This window comes from Podarcis cretensis (assembly GCF_951804945.1).
Source record: "Podarcis cretensis genome assembly, chromosome: 14".
Lineage (NCBI taxonomy): Eukaryota > Metazoa > Chordata > Lepidosauria > Squamata > Lacertidae > Podarcis > Podarcis cretensis.
The window spans coordinates 45,821,431-45,840,875 of NC_137183.1; the positions used below are offsets into that span (position 1 = coordinate 45,821,431).

General features: G+C 44.3%; 2 protein-coding genes across 4 annotated transcripts in view; one reads left to right on the forward strand and one right to left on the reverse strand.

Annotated features, from left to right (window-relative positions):
• Positions 1-11,536, reverse strand: part of LOC307203205 (ubiquitin carboxyl-terminal hydrolase 22-A) — a 110,668-nt gene extending 99,132 nt beyond the window's left edge. For both annotated transcript variants that reach the window (XM_079953853.1, XM_079953852.1), the window contains exon 1: positions 11,403-11,536. In XM_079953853.1, coding sequence (XP_079809979.1) covers positions 11,403-11,528 — 126 coding nt within the window. In that variant the 5' untranslated portion in view covers positions 11,529-11,536. The remainder of the gene's footprint in view (positions 1-11,402) is intronic.
• On the forward strand, positions 11,499-15,325 carry LOC307203310 (uncharacterized protein; the record flags this gene model as incomplete). 2 transcript variants are annotated; one of them, XM_079954073.1, is made up of 2 exons in its annotated part: positions 11,499-12,390; positions 15,239-15,325. In XM_079954073.1, the coding sequence occupies 2 exons, from the start codon at positions 11,499-11,501 to the stop codon at positions 15,289-15,291; spliced, it is 945 nt and encodes a 314-aa protein (XP_079810199.1). In that variant the 3' UTR covers positions 15,292-15,325. The 2 variants fall into 2 exon arrangements, with proteins under 2 accessions (XP_079810199.1, XP_079810198.1); XM_079954072.1 differs by lacking the exon at positions 15,239-15,325 and adding an exon at positions 13,160-14,390.
• Between the last annotated feature and the right edge of the window lie 4,120 nt (positions 15,326-19,445).

Sequence of the window (19,445 nt, forward strand, 5' to 3'; positions counted from 1 at the left end):
GTTGCCTAGCAATCTCATCCAGTGAAGATATTTTAAGTAGCAACTAGGTGAACAATGGGGATGAAACAAAAATGTTGCAATGCCAAGGACTGAATTAGGGAGACCTTGAGTTTCCTCAAAAGTCGTAAGGATAGTCTTTAATTCTCAACTTTTTATACCAGAAACTACATAGTATCTGGGATGCCGTGCTCTGGTTCGCCAGAAGCGGCTTATTCATGCTGGCCACATGACCCGGAAGCTGTACGCCGGCTCTCTCGGCCAATAAAGCGAGATGAGTGCCGCAACCCCAGTCGGCCACAACTGGACCTAATGGTCAGGGGTCCCTTTACCTTACATAGTGTCTGGCTACCTGAAAGAGTACCAACTACTCTGGAGACTGATACCTTTGATATGCCACATCTCAAAATCTTCACATATTACTGTAACTTCTGGGAAATGTTTCTGAAAACTGAACTAACATCACTGATGATTCTCAAGATTCCTAGACAGAGGAATGTTAATTTCAAACACCATTAAACCACAGGCAAGGCAACCAGAGAACAGATGAGAGAAACTGAAATAGAATGTTGATTAATGTTAATTAATAAAGTTCACAAGTTCACATTTATCAACAAAATATTCTATGTGAACTCAAAGCAAAGCTTGATTATGGACTAATGTCTGTTATTTAATGGGAGCGAATATTTAATTATTTGTACAGGACATAGGTAAGGGGGACTGCCCTGCGAGTGGTAGTTACACATAACTCAAGTCACCTTTCAAATTGCCAGAAGCAAATCAATTCATCAGAATTACAGCACATTTACTTGTACATGGAAACAGATAGAAATATGCCTAGACCGAGGCATGAACGTGCTATTTGAATTAATGAATCATATGGCTCTAATTTTTTTTAGGTGTAGATCTGACTGCCCCAGGACCAATGCAGATGTGTTATTCCATATACATCTCCCAATTCTCTCATCTCCTTTTACTACTTTGCAATTGCTGCAGATGTATACAATGAAGTGATTGTATCTCAGTAATATCACTGACCAACAGGGGTGAAATACAGATCACTAATCCCGACACTTACTAATTGCTATGCTTATCCTATGAATCAATTGTTTATATTCAGAACCCCCATGTCAATGAATGCAGCTCCACCTAAGCTTGTGATCACTGCAACTATGCTCTCAGCCATGAAACTTAAAAAAGAAGTGCACTGCCATAAATGTATTTCCTTTTGCTTCTTCATAGTGGAGATGGGGATCAATGCTGAACAGCTTCAGCAACTAGCCATTTTCTGATCCGTTGTCTTACTTTGTCCAGCTTCTGAGATACTTCACACTAGCCAGCAACCCCCTGCCAAAGTTGGTGATCAGGTGTACACCATCCTGAGCTCCTTGGAGGAAACTGGGATAAAACTCTTAGTTATAAAGTTAAAACAACTTCAGGCATGCCCAATGGTTCATGCGCACTTAGCAGGAGTTTCTCATTTCTTGGAACCGTGAAACATTATGCTACATGTACAGCCAACTTCTGTGTTAACAAGAACCACTCTTACTTTCCAGATTGCAACCCAGTAACCAAGAGATATATGTTGCCATCCCCCCCCTTGATGCATGCCACAGTCAAGGCAGTGATACACAAAGGCTATAACGGAGCACATGGCTATCAGCTGTGACAAAGCCTCATGCATGCTAAAGAGGGATGCCAACATTAATGTGTGGAACCAAACACACACAACCCTTTTGAAAGTTAAATTCTTTTTTTACCACATAATTGCTAAGAATGTGAAAGGCTACCGGTGGGGTGTGTGTGTGTGTGTGTGTGTGTGTGTGTGTGTGTCAAATAAAGTCACTTCCTATTATCTATTTGGCCTATAAGCTACCAGATCTGGTCATTCCTGTGACAACACAAACTGCTTTTGAAGCTGCTTCGGATTCACTATATACCTCAGGTTAAGAACTTAATTTGTTCTGAAGGTCTGTTCTTAACCTGAAACTGTTCTTAACCTGAAGCACTACTATAGCTAATGGGGCCTCCCACTGCCGCCACCACGCAATTTCCGTTCTCATCCTGAAGCAAAGTTCTTAACCCGAGGTACTATTTCTGGGTTAGCAGAGTCTGTAACCTGAAGCGTCTGTAACCCAAGGTACCACTATATAGCATAGGAGCTGCTAAACAAATCAAAGAGCCACTTGGCCACATGAAACTAGTTACATAGTTATTTGGGTCCTGACTAGATCTTTCTTCTCATTTATTCTTCTCAGTAACCACTGATTTTGCCTCTCTCCTCTCTTGACCCCTTTCCACTGGGATCTCCATCCTTCCAATGGTACCTAAGTAGCGCATGTTGTACAGACACAGTTGCACTCTAAAACCACCATGACTGCTGGACAATCAGTTTTCTCATTATAGTCATGACTCATGACACTGGACAAAATCTCATCAATAAATTTTAGTATGAAAATACTTACATGTCTGGCAGTCATGTAATTGGTACATTTGCATATACAAGTCATTGAACAAGAAAGCTATCATTTATATACTGACATTTTAAAGCATACTTTTAAATAGGAAATGAAGCAGACAATCAAGGCTCAAAGCAGAAGGGTGTCTTCTAAAGTAATTTGTACGGCCTATGCTAGTGTACAAACATAGCTTATTTTTGTTTCTTGTGACATTCATTCTATTATTTATTTTATTTTAAAGTGAGACACCCTGGAAGGAAACCAGTCTCCAGGAAATGTTCACAGCCATAGCATCACAATGATTCTAGACTTTAATGTGGTTAATTATGGAACACATTTTAGCATTTTAAGTGTTCCTCTCCAGGCCTCTCATAACAATTGTTCAAATAACAATATCAAATATAAAGAAAAGCCTCAAGTAACTGCTGGAGAACTTCAACCAGAACTATTCCTATCAGACTAAATTCAAGAAAATTCTTTTCCTTTTAAAAGTGTATAAAAATGCAATCCAAGTATATTCCCCTATTTAATAAAATAAAACCAAGGAATTAAATGATGTACCTATCACTCATATCTATTTACTTATATAATTTTTCCTTCTACTAATTCATTTTGGGTGGCCTTGCTCTTCCAAGCAAAAGGAGATTAAAAGAAAGGCAAATTAATCCTAAATTAATTTAGAGAGCGCTCCTAAATTTAAAAAAGGGGCAGGTTGTACTTCTACAAACCTCACTACTGGAGGAAGTAACAGCTGAATATATCATGGAACTGAATTTATTATGACTAGATGTTTATAAGTTTAACATTAAGGGTAGTAGCTCAGCTCTACTCAGAACTGATTCATTGAAATTAATGGACCTAAGTTAGCCATATCCATTAATTTCAAGGGGCCTACTCTGAGTGAGAATAGCATTAGATTTCACCCTAAATTTAAGTAGACAGCAAATAAGAAGAGTGGGTGATACATAATCCTCAAGCTAGGTAATGTGCAGTGAGACTACCAATACAGTTGTACCTTGGTTGACGAACGCCTTGCGAGTCGAACGCCTTTGGCTCCCGAATGCCACAAACCCGGAAGTGAGTCGAACGAACTTCCGGAAGATAAAGTTTGACTTCCAAGGTACCACTGTATATAGATTCTATCCTTACATTTGAAAAGATTATAAGACTAGGGATCCAGAAACAAACCATAGTATAGCCTAAATCATGGGTAGGCAAACTAAGGCCTGGGGGCCAGATCCGGCCAATCACCTTCTAAATCCAGCCCGCGGACGGTCCGGGAATCAGTGTGTTTTTACATGAGTAGAATGTGTGCTTTTATTTAAAATGCATCTCTGGGTTATTTGTGGGGCATAGGACAGTGGACCGGCCCCTGCTGAAAAAGTTTGCTGACCCCTGGCCTACATGATTTATGAAGCCACATTTTTCCCCAGGAGCCAACTATTGGTATGTTTAAAAACAAAGGTTTGTTCCAAGTTGCAAGGTATAATTCCATACAGAACACAAATGAAACACAAGAATTATCTATTGATATCCAATAACATTTCTTGCATTTCCTGAAAAAAGTTGCTTGGACAGGCCCAATCTACAGCTGGTATAGAAAACAAGTCAATTTACTCCTTCAAATATTTGACTGGTAAAGTAACATAGCATCAGTTTCTTTCATACAATTCTGTTCACTATTAAGTTTGTTAATGATGTTGAAACAATGCAACTAAATTTTAAGCTACTATTATCAAGAACTGGACAAACAAAGTGATGCAAATAGAATTGAATAATGCAAATACAGTGGTACCTCGGGTTACAAACTTAATTCGTTCCGGAGGTCCATTCTTAACCCGAAACCATTCTTAACCTGAGGCTCACGTTCGTTAATGGGGCTCCCGCTGCTGCCGGCGCGCCATTTCTGTTCTCATCCTGGTGCAAACTTCTCAACCAGAGGTACTACTTCCGGGTTAGCAGAGTTTGTAACCCGAGGTACCGCTGTACAGTTGAATGGCAACAATATTCAAGAATCAAATAGTTCTTCTTGGCTTTCATTCAGAAGTCATGGGTTTGCCTAAACACGGAGTTGCCAAAGTAGTACATATGTTCACCATGGACCCTTGAGAGCCCATTAAGCCTCTAATTCTCTCTCCACTACTTTTACCTCCATAATGAGGTACAAAGGGTGGTTACTTCCCCATCTCCATCCCTGAAAAGCACATGGAGATGAAGATGCAAAAGAATGATTCTCTTTCTCACTTCTTCAGTTCATTTCAAGGCTCAGATCAGTACCTGAGTAAATGAGAAAAAGTGAAAGAAGGAAGCAGGAATGAAGGGAGAAAAATGAAGCAAGAAGGCCAAAGGTGGAGTACAGTAGAAGTCAAGAGAGAGAAGTGCCAAAGAACAGAGAAAGATGATGTGTGAGAGAGTATGCATCAAATCTAATAAAACTGATCCTATTGAAAATGCATAATTTTCCACAAGTTCCCACCCCCACCCCCCACATCCAATCACAGATCACGTCTATCTCCATTGAAAATCATGGATATTATGCTTTCCAGCACTACCATGGTGCAAAAACATAGATTAGAGACACAGATCCTTATGAATCCTCACAATTTTTACAAGGGCTCTTTTTAATACCATCACCAAACATGTCACCTCTGTGGGCACAGGTGGGATCTGTAATTTGTTGGAGCTTCTATTGTCATCCTATGTAAAATTCATGAAAATCCATCCTGATCTTCTGTGTTTTTATTTTTGACTATGCAGTGCAAATATGCAAGCTTTAATTTGATGGTAGTGTTTGGAGATTCTGTTTAAAACCTTGCAAATTCAAGAGGAAAGAGGAAAATTCTACTGGAACTAGTTTTTTACCCATGCTCATGGGAAAGCAAAAAGTGTGTATGCATTCTCTTTTTCTCTGTTGGGAAGGGGCGCGAGAAACAACCAGACTGAGGAGTATCCAGGGCACTCTTAAAATCCAAGTGTGCCCATGGGTCCAAAAAGGTTTTCAATCTGTGGACAATGAAAAATGTTGTTTAAAATGAAAGCTAACCACGGAGAGACAGAACATTTGAGGTAGAAGTTAAGAGCTTTTAAAATACAATACCTGTTCCTGAATAAAGCTTTCACTAAGGAGAAAGGAGCACTTATTTATGCCTTTACTATCAGACAAGAGTATTTTGCAACTAAAAAAAGGTAGATTGCTACCTCCATACGGGTACAGTGGTACCTCGGGTTACAAACACCTTGGGTTACAAATTTCACTAACCTGTAAGTAGTAACTCGGGTTACAAACTTTGCCCCAGGATGAGAACAGAAATCGCGCACCGGCGGCATGGTGGAGGCAGGAGGCCCCATTAGCTAAAGTGGTACCTCAGGTTAAGAACGGACCTCCGGAATGAATTACGGTAAGTCTGTAACCCGAGGTACCACTGTATTTGACAGTTGTCAGGCGCTCAGATGCTCCATCAAATAATAGGTAAACAATCAGCTGGCATTTTAACCTTATTTTTCATTAGCTACAGAAATACAAGAAACCAAAACATCCTGCAGTGCTGAAAGTACAAAGCACACAATAAGCCTCCCCAGGAATTATTTCTTTACACTATCAAGGACAGTGTCACATCTGTCATAAGCAGATTACCAAAACTCACCACCCATTCCAGAATGAAAACAGACATGTCCTGCAAGTTATAGGCAGATTTGACAAATTAACTCAACTTGCTCATTTCCAGTCAGTTCTATTTACGTCACTCTTCTGATAACAAAGCGATTGAGAAACAAGTCTTCAGAATCCTTAAGATATGAAGATGTACCAACAGCAACGTAAGCCTCAGAAATCTGCACTGGTAGAAAATAAATTCCCAATGCGATATTTGAGGATTCAAAATATATTAGCCATTTCTTATTAAACTTTGGTGCCAATTCATTCCCTTCCAGTAAACTCGCAAACCATCAGATACCTACCATTTGGCCAAATATTTCCCTCACCCGCCCCCAAAATTACATTCCTACTGCACTTACCACAAAACTGAACCTATTAGTTTCCTGTTCTTGACTTCAGCTAGTCAGATTTTCAGCCTTATTGTGAACTGTAAAGCCTAGCCAAATTCAATAATAAAACAAGAATTATATACAGGCAACTCCCCTTTTATGCAGGGCTTGCGTTCCAAGGCACCGCGCACATCCATGGGACATATATAAGCCCATCCCACCCCCTTCTGGTGTGAAAAATGGCACACACGTCAGCAGTCGCACAAGTGCCAAATGCGTGCAAATGTGGAGTTGCCTGTATATGTATGTTTCTCTCTCTCTCTCTCTCTCTGTGTGTGTGTGTGTGTGTGTGTGTGTGTGAGAGAGAGAGAGAGAGAGAGAGAGATCTAACAAGAAAGCATGTATAATACAGCTGCCTCACACATTTCAAGATGGAAGCACACGAGAGGAAGTGGGCCCACCTCTTGCACTCCAGTGAGGAAAAGGAACTGAAGTCCTAAAAAGCACAGAATACCATCACACCCACACCACCAACCAGCTAAGCATGACTATACAGCTACTGTGAAAATCACTTGTCAAGTAAAGAGAAAGAAAGGCAAAATGGAAATAGCTGGAAGCTAGGCAAGAAGGTGGAGCATTGTGAGAGAAGAAGCAAGTATATGAATGTGTATCATGTACAGAATGAAGAAGTAGAAATGGTGGCAAAGGAGTGTTCTTGGACAGGTGTAGGTAAAAGAACACAGCCATTGTAACAATAGCTTCTACAGAATCAAATTCTGTTGAAAGTAGCAAGGCTTGTTTCCATTTTAAATGAACGCTTTAGAATCATTCAGAATTGTGGTCTGCACTCAACCATTTTTTGTTATTTTTAAGTAATTACAAAATAAACCATCTACACAACAGTACACATACCAATTAGTTTCATTTAAAACCATTTCAGGTTTGGCATAATTTAATATAAACTTTGTTTTACTGTTGTAAAGTCAAAATCATAGTCTACATATACAAAGCTGCTGATATTCATGTCATTATCTAGTGCAGTTTAGCTATGCACATTCTGGCTTATGCAAGTCCCCTCCACAACCTCTGCAACCGAAGTACTACTCTTGTCTCATAAGGATATATCCATAACTAATCCAAAATAATATTTATAATATGCAGTTAAACTGTGCAATACCAATGTCAATAAAAATCTAAATTCTGCATAGAGCCAAGGTGATGCAGTGCCACAACAGGTCAGAGGAAGTGGTTGTTAAAAGAAACAGGCCTAGCTTCTAAACAAGCCTTGCAGATTTTCTAATGATAATCATAGTTCATCTAACATTCAGGCCACCGAATTACAGTAGCTGTTATGTGCTTTTAGTTAGGCAATCCTTTCACTTCTAAAACTTGTAGAACCATACCAAACTTACTATGTTAGATACACCAAATGTCCACTTAGCAATTCTTGTTAATTTCTAATTAAATATTACTGGCCCAAAACACATATGAAATAAAACTGTCTTGATTGAGATCTGAGCAGTTTCCAGATTCTCAAGCTACGAACAACTCTCAATTTACATGCATTTAACTTGTGCACATTCAGTTTCACGCACTTGGCAAAAATAATTTTAAAAATTAAAAAGGGGATGGATGTCAGACACTAAATACTATAGCAATCCCACCCACTATAGCACCTAAAGTGTTTTGATGATTTTGGCTTTATACAATAATGTAACCCCTGCATAAGTTGAGTGTCACATGCACTCAACTATTGTCTTGCAAAGAAGATTGTTAAATATTCTACACGGTGCAGTTTTTATGACATAGTAACTTGCAGTAGTACAAAAATTAATGCGGAAAACAGCCTTCTTTCTCTGTAATAAAAAAAAGAGTTAAGAATTTAAGACCAAAGCTGCATTAACTGGTGGCAGCAGGGGAGAATAATGGAAAGTAAAAGTAGCAAAATAGTAGAGAAACAGCCTTTCAAAATCAAGGCAATAAGCAATGTTGGCAGTCGAGTAGGGAAGCAAAAATTGACACTTTCTGCCCCCTGCAGTTTATATTGATATCTGGATTTTTAAGATGCAAAGCCTAGGAAGAAATAAAACAGGGAAGCAGATATCAAAACATCAAATGATACAATCTTTCAGTTATTTATTGGATAGTGCATAGAGTAAAATGTAATTTTGCAAGGCTGTGTTCCTTTGACAAGGACTGTTTTTAATTACTGAATCTTATACCATCAATACTGCTGGAGACAGATGTTGGCAATTGTGTGTTTCCTTTCCCATCACTGAATCTTCAGTGCCTGACTTCAACCATCTAAGCACCCATTTACACTATTTTTCCTTTCCATTTTTGCATACCAAGTAGAATAAAGCAGTAGAAATCTCTCCTGCGAAGAATGGCCTCCAAAATAAACATCTACTGACTCCAACACTGCAGCATCCTTCTAGAGAACAGGTTAGCTATCAGGCTACTTGAGCAGAAAATGCTTCCTCTTCATCAAATGCACACGTATTTTATCCCTCCACCCCATATGATGAAATTATGGGTGTGATCAACAAAAGGCAACCTTCCTTGAAATTCCAAAAGTTTGGCTTTAGTGCCTAAGCTTACAAATGAAGAAAATTATTAAATTATGACAGTTTTAAAAAGAAAAAGGCTCAAACTAAATATTGTGCAAGATCTCTAAAACAGCCATTAACATTGTTCTCTGCCTCCAACATTATAGTAAGAACCATTATTGTATTACTTCCCTCAACAGTGTCAAAAATTATTAGTGTAAAGAAACGTAGTGAGATTTAGAAACTCATTCTTTTGAACCATCCCAAAAGGTACAAAGCATTGCCTGGCCCAATCCTAAATGCAATTATCTGAATCTGCAGCACAATGAGAGGTAGAAAAACTGGTAGAAGAACTGTAGCCCTTTGAAACGCAATTTTACCTGCATGAATTATGAATTTTTCCTATATAAAAGAACTAGCAAAAAGAGGTGTGGGCTAATATATTTTCCCCTGTGATGCTAGTTTTCTATCTGCAGGAAAGGGTTGGGGGGGCATGCAAAACTACCCCCTCCCCACAAAAAACTGCAGTTTGAAGTGGTCCAGTCCACTCTATCACCCCATTCTGCTGCATATGTAGACCAAGTCTTGGTAATTTGCAGGCAGGTTTTAGGGCCTAATGGTGCATAAAAACAACAAACTCCCAAAATGCAAAATCTACAACCAGCTAAGTAATCATTAGGTATGAAACACACACTTGTAGTAGCTGTTATTTTCATGAAAAAACAGGTACACTGATACTTCTTGCATCATCAAACCAAGAGAAATGCCTGTCTCACTGACACCAAATCAGCAACAGTAACCACCTAACCTTCCCATATATCCCTTCAAATAGTCCTCCATATAACTACACAAATCTAACATATGGCATTCTCATGTAAGCCACTGGTATAAATCACTATATTCAGTTGACATAAAAAAAATTAACTCAAGCACATCAGAATCTGAAATTTGCTCATTCCTGACACATAGATGTTTGGCACTGACTTGACATCTAGAATTTATAAAAACGTATTTTTCCAGTTGTATATGTTTTGTACCATTGGTTTACTGATTGTGTTGTTTCTCGGTTTGCAAAACTTGATTTCATCAACCTCTACATGAGGTACTATGAGTAAGACCCACTCAAAAAGCAGTTGGAGACTAGTGAAGAGGGAAAGAAGGGGGAACATATGTAAGAGAGAAATGTTTACAGAACTAAATTATCAGGAAAGCAACAGAGATAGTTTTTCTTCACAGTGTATATTTAGTTTGAATTCCCTCTAGACTAACTATGCAGTGAAATTAAATGTGACCGAAGCACTTCCCATCTCTGTGTATGAATTCCATTTTCCCTCACATATACCTTTGGTCCCCCCGAACATACTCAGATGCTGTTCCATATGATTTTTAAGATTTTTAAAAAATCCACATGCATCAATGGTGTGCAGAATCATTTCCACCTATTGTGTCCTTGGAAACAGGACTTGCTTCCTCTGCCTGCCTAGAAACTCCAAGTCCAGTCACAGCTTCTACCCCAATAGCTTGCTCAAACCGCAGGGCGACCTCTCCACGCCCATCCCACTCCCCCAACCCCACCCCTTCCTCTTCCCTTCTGCAGCCTACACCCACCCACCTTTCCTACCCCCTCCAAACCACCCTTCATAAGTAACTCAGCTCGATAGAGCCACCCGCTGGGGGCAAGGATTACAGAAAGCCACTTCCCCCTTTTTCGGTGTTCCTCCACTTAACTTTTAAAAAAGGTAGCTATTTCCGTGTCAAACACAGCCCACGATTGAGAGAGGCAGTCTTAAGAAAATAATTCAGCAATGCCTCCCCTACCCCCCCCCCACGGGGGTGGGGGAAGCCCACAAGTGCACAAAAGCAGGCCGGACATGCTATTTTGCCCTGTCTGGGCAGCTCTCGCTTCTCCCTCCCTCCTGCTCTATCCCTCCCCTTCCCAGGCGTGCTCTGCAGTTGTCCGATTCCGGGAAACCCTCACGCCCTCCGACACCCACAACAGGAAAGGAGGCGGCGGCTGCTTCGGCCACCCCCATATTTCAAAGCCTCGACGTCTGGGGACTGGGAGCCCCATCAGCATTCCTTCTCCTGCTCTCCCCACGGCCGAATAAAAGCGGGTTTAGGGGCAGGGAAGGCAGAGCAAATATTTTTGACAAGCGATGCGGGACTAGCTCCCTGATCCCGTGGGGGAAGAGCTAAAGGCATATTTTGGAAATGGGGAGGGGGGGGTTAGGAGGAGGAATCCTGCCCCCCAGCGGGGAATCGCTGCAACCGAGAATTAAAGGGAGAATCTGCCTGGACCGCTCCGTCCCGAGCCTGCCCCGCTTTTGCTGCTGGGGGTTCGCATGGCCATTTGCGCGCCCGTCGCTCTTTCCACACACCCCCCCCTACCCCAAACCCGCTTATTCCCCCTTACCTTTCTCTTCCTGGTCTCGGCCGACCCGCTCCACACGAAGCACTGGTAGATCACCCTCAGGTTCTGCTTCCAGTTCTCCACCTTGAAGCCGGTCACATGGCAGCACCCGGCGGCCGGCGGACTCATGTCAGACCCCCCCACATCAATCCGCCCGCCCCGCCGGCACGGCTTCTGCTAGGCTGCGGGAGGAGCAGGAAGAAGCAGCAGCAAGCAGCAGACGAAGCGGGGGGGGGGGAGGTTGAGGCGGGGGAATCCCAAATCGGAGCTGGGTGGGAGCGAAGACCGGGAAGGGGAGCCGGGACGGGAGGGAGGGAGGGATATTGTCGGGGTGGTGGGGACGACAGGGAGGGGAAGGAGGGGTCTCCTCAGTCTGGCTCCTTCGTCGCTGAGGGGGGCGACTGCGGGCCGCCACCCCCCTCAGGGCTGCTGCGCGGCCTCCGCCGCCCCCGCCGACTGCAGTGGTGGCGGTGCGCGGAGGGGGAGGGGAGCGGGCGGCGTGAGGCGGAGGGGGGGAGGGGAGCGGCTCCTCTTCCTCCTCCTCCTCCTCGGATTCCTCCTCTTCTTCCTCCCTCTTCACTCTCCTCCTGCGCCTCTTCTTCTCCTCCTCCTCCTTCGCCGCCTCCTCGCCGCCGCCGCCGCCGCCGCTTTCGCCTCAACCCCGCCCCGCCCCCGGCTGCTCCGAACAAAGCGCCGACGCCGACGACGCCACTGAGGAGGCAGAGCGCCACAAAGATGAGGGCAAAGAGAGAGAGAGGCGGGCTGAGGAGAATCTTCGCTGCCCGCCGCCGCCGCCGCGCGCTACCTCATGGAGGCCTCACGGGAGGAGGAGGAGGAGCGGGGACGAGGCAGAGAGAGAGAGAGAGAGAGAGGGAAGCCCTGGCGGCAGCGGCGAGGGGCGCGGGTGCCGCTGCTGGGCGGCCGGCTCGGAGGGGTGTGTTCTTCGCCTCCGGTTCCCCCTCAAGTCAGTCAGCCTCGCGAGCTCGCCGGGGTTCGTGTCTCTTTAAATCTCTCTCTCTCATCTCATTCCCTTTCTCGCCCCCCACCCCTTTTCTGCGATGTGTAATGGTCCTCTCCTCAAAAGACGGAGCGAACTCAATCGAAGCCCCGCCAGGCCCGTAGCGGGACAAACCAACTGGGAAAGGAGCGGGGGTGCGGAGGGGGGGGAAGAGAGGGAGAGAGAGAAAAACGAGAGAGAGAGAGGGAGAGAGAGAGAGAACAGCGCTTCGCCCATGAACCGCAAGGAGGCCCGGTGGGTGCGGCCCTATTGGTAGCCGTCGGCTTATGTCCCTCCCCTCTCCCGCTTCCCATTGGCCGCCGCCGCCTTCCCTTACAGCGGGAGGAGGCGAGGGATAGAAAAGGCGGGTTCGCCTGGGCCCGTCCCACCCTCGGGCCCCGTTGATTGACAAAGGAAGTTGGGAAACAGAAAAGGAGGGGGAGGGCAAAGGGGGGAAAGGAGCACATGCTGCGGTGCGGGGTTGTGGATTGGAGGGGCCGCCCGCCGCTCTCACGTCACCGGCTTGCGGATTGGCTGGGGAAGCGATGTCAGGGCAAAGGAGCCGCCTTCTCCCAGGCAGCAAGCAGGATGGGGGGGGGGACACAGAGCGCCGCTGCTGTCATATCCGCTTAACTTTGCAGCTTCTCTGTTACCCCAGTGATTCCTTGCAAGGAGGGAGGAGCTGAGCTGGATGATGAGGATGATGCTTAATTAGCCCTTGTCAAATGCCCCGTTTTCTTCTTGCCCGGCTCCGGTTCTGCAGATTCAAACCTCAGCCTTGCTTGCCGACAACACCAGTGCAGCCACTGCCCCACCGGAGCAAGCCCTGCTGGGCAATTGCGTTTCCTCCACCCAGCTGACCTTGCTGCCGCCTCCCTTGTGGTCCTCCACGTGCTGTTTTTGCGTTCTCCTGGGCAACTCTTCACACGAGCAATGGAAGAGTAGAGGCTTCCTTCCCTGCCGTCGCCGCTGTACCTTGCATTTGTTACATCTAAAGGATTTCCTTCGGGTGGTGTGAACATATACAGTAGCGGGAAGAGCCGTTCTCCGCCCTCCTGAATCATGCCCCACATATAATAGTTTCTATATACAGTACTGTGTGTATGTATATGTGTGTGTTTGCCTATAAAATACAGGAGTGCATTCGGAGTTAATAAGGCAACAGAGTTCTTGTTCCGCAGGGGTAGGAGTGTTTAGTGCATTGCAGCAAACAGCAAAGAGTATTTTAGGCAAAGACTTTTAACACAATTTTATGATGGCATGCCTTTATCATGGACTAGCACAAAGTTAGTACCTGAGGCCTCCAGTGGGTTGAGGGTTTGGGGGTGTGATTAATAAGATGTCACTTGTGTTTCAAAGCCCTGTGATATAAACATACAAAGCTCACTTTTGCTGAACCAGACCTTTGATCCATCTAGCCCTCTTGTCTCCCCTGGCTAGACGTGGCTGTCCAGAATCTCAGGTAAAGGAGTGGGTTCCCCCCCCCCCCAGCCTGCCACTGGGGGTTCCATTAAATGCCCGGGTGGTGAACATTTTCCCATTTGAGGGCCACATTCCAGTGGTGGGTTAAGAAGCAAAAGTGAGCGGAGCAACAGATATGCCTCTAAAATTTGTGTAGTAGACTAGATGACAGCCCTACAAAAGTCAGCGGTTCCAAACTTCCAATCAATAAGCACACCATATCTCTTCATCCTGGCACAATTCAAGGACATCTTTCAGCCTTGCAAAAATCCTCAAGGAGCGTGAAGAGCAGGGCCAGTGAAGGATGTGGCTTGGGGAAAGTCCCAAGGTCTGGAAAGAGGCACCTGGGTAGGGGCTGAGGATCCCACCCTTGCCTTAACTGGAGATCATATTTTTCCTTGGATGTTCAGCATACAAAATGATGTGCTTTGGCACCTCCACACATTTCATGTACAACTTATTAGTATGCCAGCCACCCTCCAATAATGGTATATGCCACAGGTGGTGTAAATAGGGCTGTTTTATTTTCATAACGACACTCAGAGGTGGGCTAGGATGAGAAGCGGAGTACAAGCAATACTTTTAAAACACTTCCAGAGCACTCAAGATTCTGGGCTCTGTAGTTTACCCTTCACAGAGTTACAGTTCCCAGCAAACCTTAACAAACTACTTTGGGACATGCTCACTCTGGAATTTAGGATAGCACCAACAATTCAATTATTTATTTATTTATTTTTAGTCAACCAGACTTTTTCAGAGTAGCATTGTTGTACATTGTTCCTGTTGGCTGTACAGATGGATTTAATGTATTGTTACAAGTTTGAGAGTGCCAGACCCCTCTAATCCCTGGATCCAACAAGTGCTAAAATCTAATCAAGCCAAGCTAGTTTCCTGGTGAGGTGATAGCCTGGGTGAAGAACCATTAAGGGGCTCTGTGGGAGACAGCAAATAGGTGGAGATAAAGCCAGAGATTGCAGAGGTAGCAGTGATGTGACCTAGACGTAAAGCAGAAAGTTTGAGAGAGGGTCAAAGAACAATATTTGATTTCTGTTTGAATCCAAAGCTGCAGCTACGGGAGAAACAGGAATCTTTGGGGTGTTGATGCTATGAAACCCTCCATCACAGACTCAGGTTGTCTATACATGTAAATAAACCATATAGTATAAAGACACCACAGTCTTCTCTGTGCCTCATTGCCAAAAGGAAACATGAACCCGGAGTAAGCACCTGGAACCCCTGGAATCTTGCACTGCTCAGACATTAGGGTGGCATGCAACAATTTTTGTGCTTTGGATTTTATTTCCTCTTTGTACACTACCACAATGTTTTAATGAAGCATGGTTTGTACATTCTTTAAATAAATATAAACAATCCGTTTCAGCTGTCCTTGGGTACGCTGAGATCACCAATCAAGTCCCTCACCTCACCTGCTAAATACCTTTATAGCAGCTGGCTATTGAATGCAGGGAGGGACGCAGGTGGCGCTGTGGGTTAAAGCCTCAGCGCCTAGGACTTGCCGATCGAAAGGTCGGCGGTTCGAATCCCTGCGGCGGGGTGCGCTCCCGTCGTTCGGTCCCAGCGCCTGCCAACCTAGCAGTTCGAAAGCACCTCCGGGTGCAAGTAGATAAATAGGGACTGCTTACCAGCGGGAAGGTAAACGGCGTTTCCGTGTGCGGCTCTGGCTCGCCAGAGCAGCGATGTCACGCTGGCCACATGACCCGGAAGTGTCTCCGGACAGCGCTGGCCCCCGGCCTCTTGAGTGAGATGGGCGCACAACCCCAGAGTCTGTCAAGACTGGCCCGTATGGGCAGGGGTACCTTTACCTTTACCTTTATTGAATGCAGGAGAGCAAGCTAATAAAAAATGCCAACAGCAACCATTCCTGGAAAATACAGAATGATTGCAATGAACTGAATAGATTGCCACCATGCATTTAGTAAAGAGCAAGTGTGCTCAATTTTTTTTTTTTACAGGGTAGAAGATACCAGCCAGGATAGAGCCACTCCCTATTTTGCATGGCAATAGCTGCCCTATTCCATATTTGTTGTGGCTGAGGTTGTAAACTCAATACACGTCTCTGGGAAGTACGTCTCACCAGGATGTATTTCTGAGCAGACAAGTATAAGCTTGCACCTTCAAAGTACGGTATTTCTTGTGAGCGCTGCAGAGGTCCATGCGACTTCTACTTTCAGAATTGTTCCAGGTCCTCGCCCACAATATTTCTATACACCGAGGTGTGCTTCTGCAAATACCTGCCTGTCATTCGAACCCGTACAATCAAGGCAAGCGTAATACTGCTGAACAACCGTCAAAACAAAAAACAAGGGGGAAGCAGTGGCATGTTTTTGTCACGCAGTTAATTGTCACATCGCAGCCGCCTTCCTGTTTATTTTGGAGTCTGCAGGTTTGTGCTTGTTGAAGTTACACCTGGGCTCAGAAAAAGTTTCTACCTTGCTGAGGCAGGCCTAATGTTGGGGTGGCGGAGGGAATATGGGGAGGCAGCAAATCAACACCACTAGGCCTTGGGGAACCTACTGAAGAAATCCTGAAACTACTGAAAAATTAGCTGCGCATTAAGAGACAACAAGGCAGATGGAAGCAGCTTTTATTAATTCTGCCTCCCTCTTGTACCACTTCTACAGTTGACTGTTCCTTCCCAACACTCCTGCTAGGCTCCCAGATCAGGTGTAAGGCTTGCTGGAGTGGAGAGATGCAGAGGTACACTTAATCTTAGACTCTGGACTCAGCACTTTTACTTGAGGGAAGAGCTCTTTAGATGGTAACGTGGCTTCGCTGCGTTTGGGGGACCTTGTGTTCCTTCTGCTGAGTGGAGCCCTGGACACGCGTTCCCCAAAAGCCTGTCCTGATGGTGCTACAGGGGGGAAACGACCTGTGCAAGGATGTTGTGGGTTGGGAATGACAGCATCAACCACCAGCTAATTCTTCCCTGCAAATGCAGCTTGTTCAATGTGCTGTTTGGCTACGAAAAGACCTCTGTGAGGAAGCAGGTCAGTAAAAGCTCATGGCGTTTGTGAAGTTAACTCTTTATTCAAAGGACCAAACAGCTCTGGAGGCTTCTTTGTAAGCCTTCATGATTTGTCTAACACTGGAGGCAGGGAGCAGGTCTTGTGATTAACACTACCTTTTCTCCCATGAATCGAACACAGTATCAAACGATGCAAGACACCAGATTCTGGCTACAGAGCTAGATCTTCTTAACTCAATACCGATGGCAGCCTATCTGATCCAAAACACCTCGTCACCTGAGGAGAACGTTCCAAACCCTGTCCCACAGCGCAATAAAAATAGTATATTGTGATTATTTAATTGTGTTAATTAATCACTTTATGCAAAAGGAAAAGTCTCAAAGCTGCTCGACAAGATGAAATACCACAGGTGAAACGATTTAAACCAGAGAAGTTTAAACAATAAATGCAAAAAGACACAAACTGCTCACACAATAACATATCAAAAAGGGAAAGTCTTTGAAACCCCGTTAAAGAAATGAGTACCATCACAGGGGCCCACTTTATTACCAAAGGCCAGAGAAAATGTAGATGTCTTAGCCTGGCGCTTGAAAATTATAATGATGGTGCCAGCCGCGTTTCCCTGAGGAGAGTATCACAGGAAAGGCCTATTTTTGTGTAGCCACCCTTGGGTGGGGCACACAGAGAAGGGCTTCTGAGAGAGACGATGGCAGCATCCATACCCACCAACATTTCTCCAATGAAAATAGGGATGTCCTATTCCATAACAACAACAACAGCAGCAACAACAATTTAAAGCACATGACTCCTCCAAAAGAATCCTGGGAACTGTAGCTTCCCTCTCACACAGCTACAATTCCCAAGATTATTTGGGGGAAAGCAATGTGCACTGAATGGACTTTAAATGTGTGGTGTGGATCTGAGGCCATGGAGCATTAACGCAGCCTGGAATTTCCCAGTGGTGTATAGTCAGAACAGGATTTGGGGGCAAGAAAGCAGCCCCATTCACTGGAGCAAGCAGTAAGACCACCAATCTCAGCAGCACCAGCTTACTGCATTTTGAAATAAGTTTGAAAGAAGATACACATTACCATTGAAAGCGACACAAGGACCAGACACCCCAAGCGTCCCTATTTTCCAGGGACATCCCTAATTTAGAGAAGCCATCCTGGTTTCTGATTTGATCCTGGAATGTCCCACTTTTCCTTAGGATGTCCCTATTTTCATTGGGGAAATGTTGGAAGGTATGGAGTTATTCAACCCCCGAGTGGTCTGAAGCAATCCTGTTTAGGGAAGTTTTTTAAATGTTTAATGTTTTATTAGGTTTTTATATATGTTGGAAGCTGCCCAGAGTGCTGGGGCAACCCAGTAAAATGTGTGGGGTATAAATAGTAAAATTATCATTATGGGATGGGACATCCCTATTTTCATCGGAGAAATGTTCAGGGTCTCAAATTACCTAAGTGCAGCTCTGAAACTACCTGTGGAAATGTGTCAAAGACCTGTGAAATGCTAATATGTGAGTAAATATCAGGGGTTTCCCCCCCCTTCCTTATTTTTTAAGCCACACAGAGAAGAGAGCATACAAAACATGTGGTTAAAACAGCGACCTAAGGATCAGGGGTCCCTGCACTGAGCAGTCTCAGGCTATCATGTTGCACACCTGCACAAAAATTATTCCCCCCTCCCCATCTCCACAGGGAGGCAAACAACCGCCCCCCCTCCCAGCTCCAGTAATCAGTAAGTCTTAATTCCCAGCATTTAAATCATTAGCTTTCAGGATTTTCCTGATTAATGAAGGGAGCTGGGTTTCACTGAGCAAACCCATTAAGGACTTGCTAATGCATGGTTTGATTTCACTGCCTGCAATTGAGCACATGGTTCCACAGTCCTTTGGGGACCACAGCAATTCATGCCGGGCTCGAGAGGAATCTCCAGACATCCAGGTCTCTCTCTCTCTGTGTGTGTGTGTTTTAATTCAGAAAGTAAATTCAATTCAATCTCTCAAACACTCCAACTGTCACTGTGTACCAAAGACAATACCCCTGATTATGTGGTGCCAATCTCTGAATTGATGTCCCTATCAGGTCTTTTTTATTTTTATTTTTAAAAACCCCATTTTTAGCATGTATCCATTTCCATTGGCTTCCTTTTTGCTTTATCCAGATAGCAAATGCTGCTGAATGCCTTTAAAATCTGCAGGAACTTCTGTGCATTATTTTTGATGCTGTATAAAGCACTTAGTTGATTCTGTATATTTTTATATATCTACATTGCTATGTATTTCTATATCATATTAGATGGACTTGATTTTGCATAACTTACTTTATGGCCGCTTTAAAATAAATGGGGTGTGTGCACTTAGAATGAGGAGCCCTCCAGATGTTAGTGGACTCCATCAATCCCAACCGTGGCCAGTGGTGAGGGATGATGAGAATTGTAGTCCTCACCTTCGAGAGGACCACAGGTTCCCCACCATTCTTTAAAGCTGTTGGGGTAACGTTGCTATGGTCAGATGTGCTGTGATTTCATTGCTGTTTTATTTGCCACTCAATACACAACACACAAACACTATAACGGTCTGTGTGGGGTGTCCTGCTC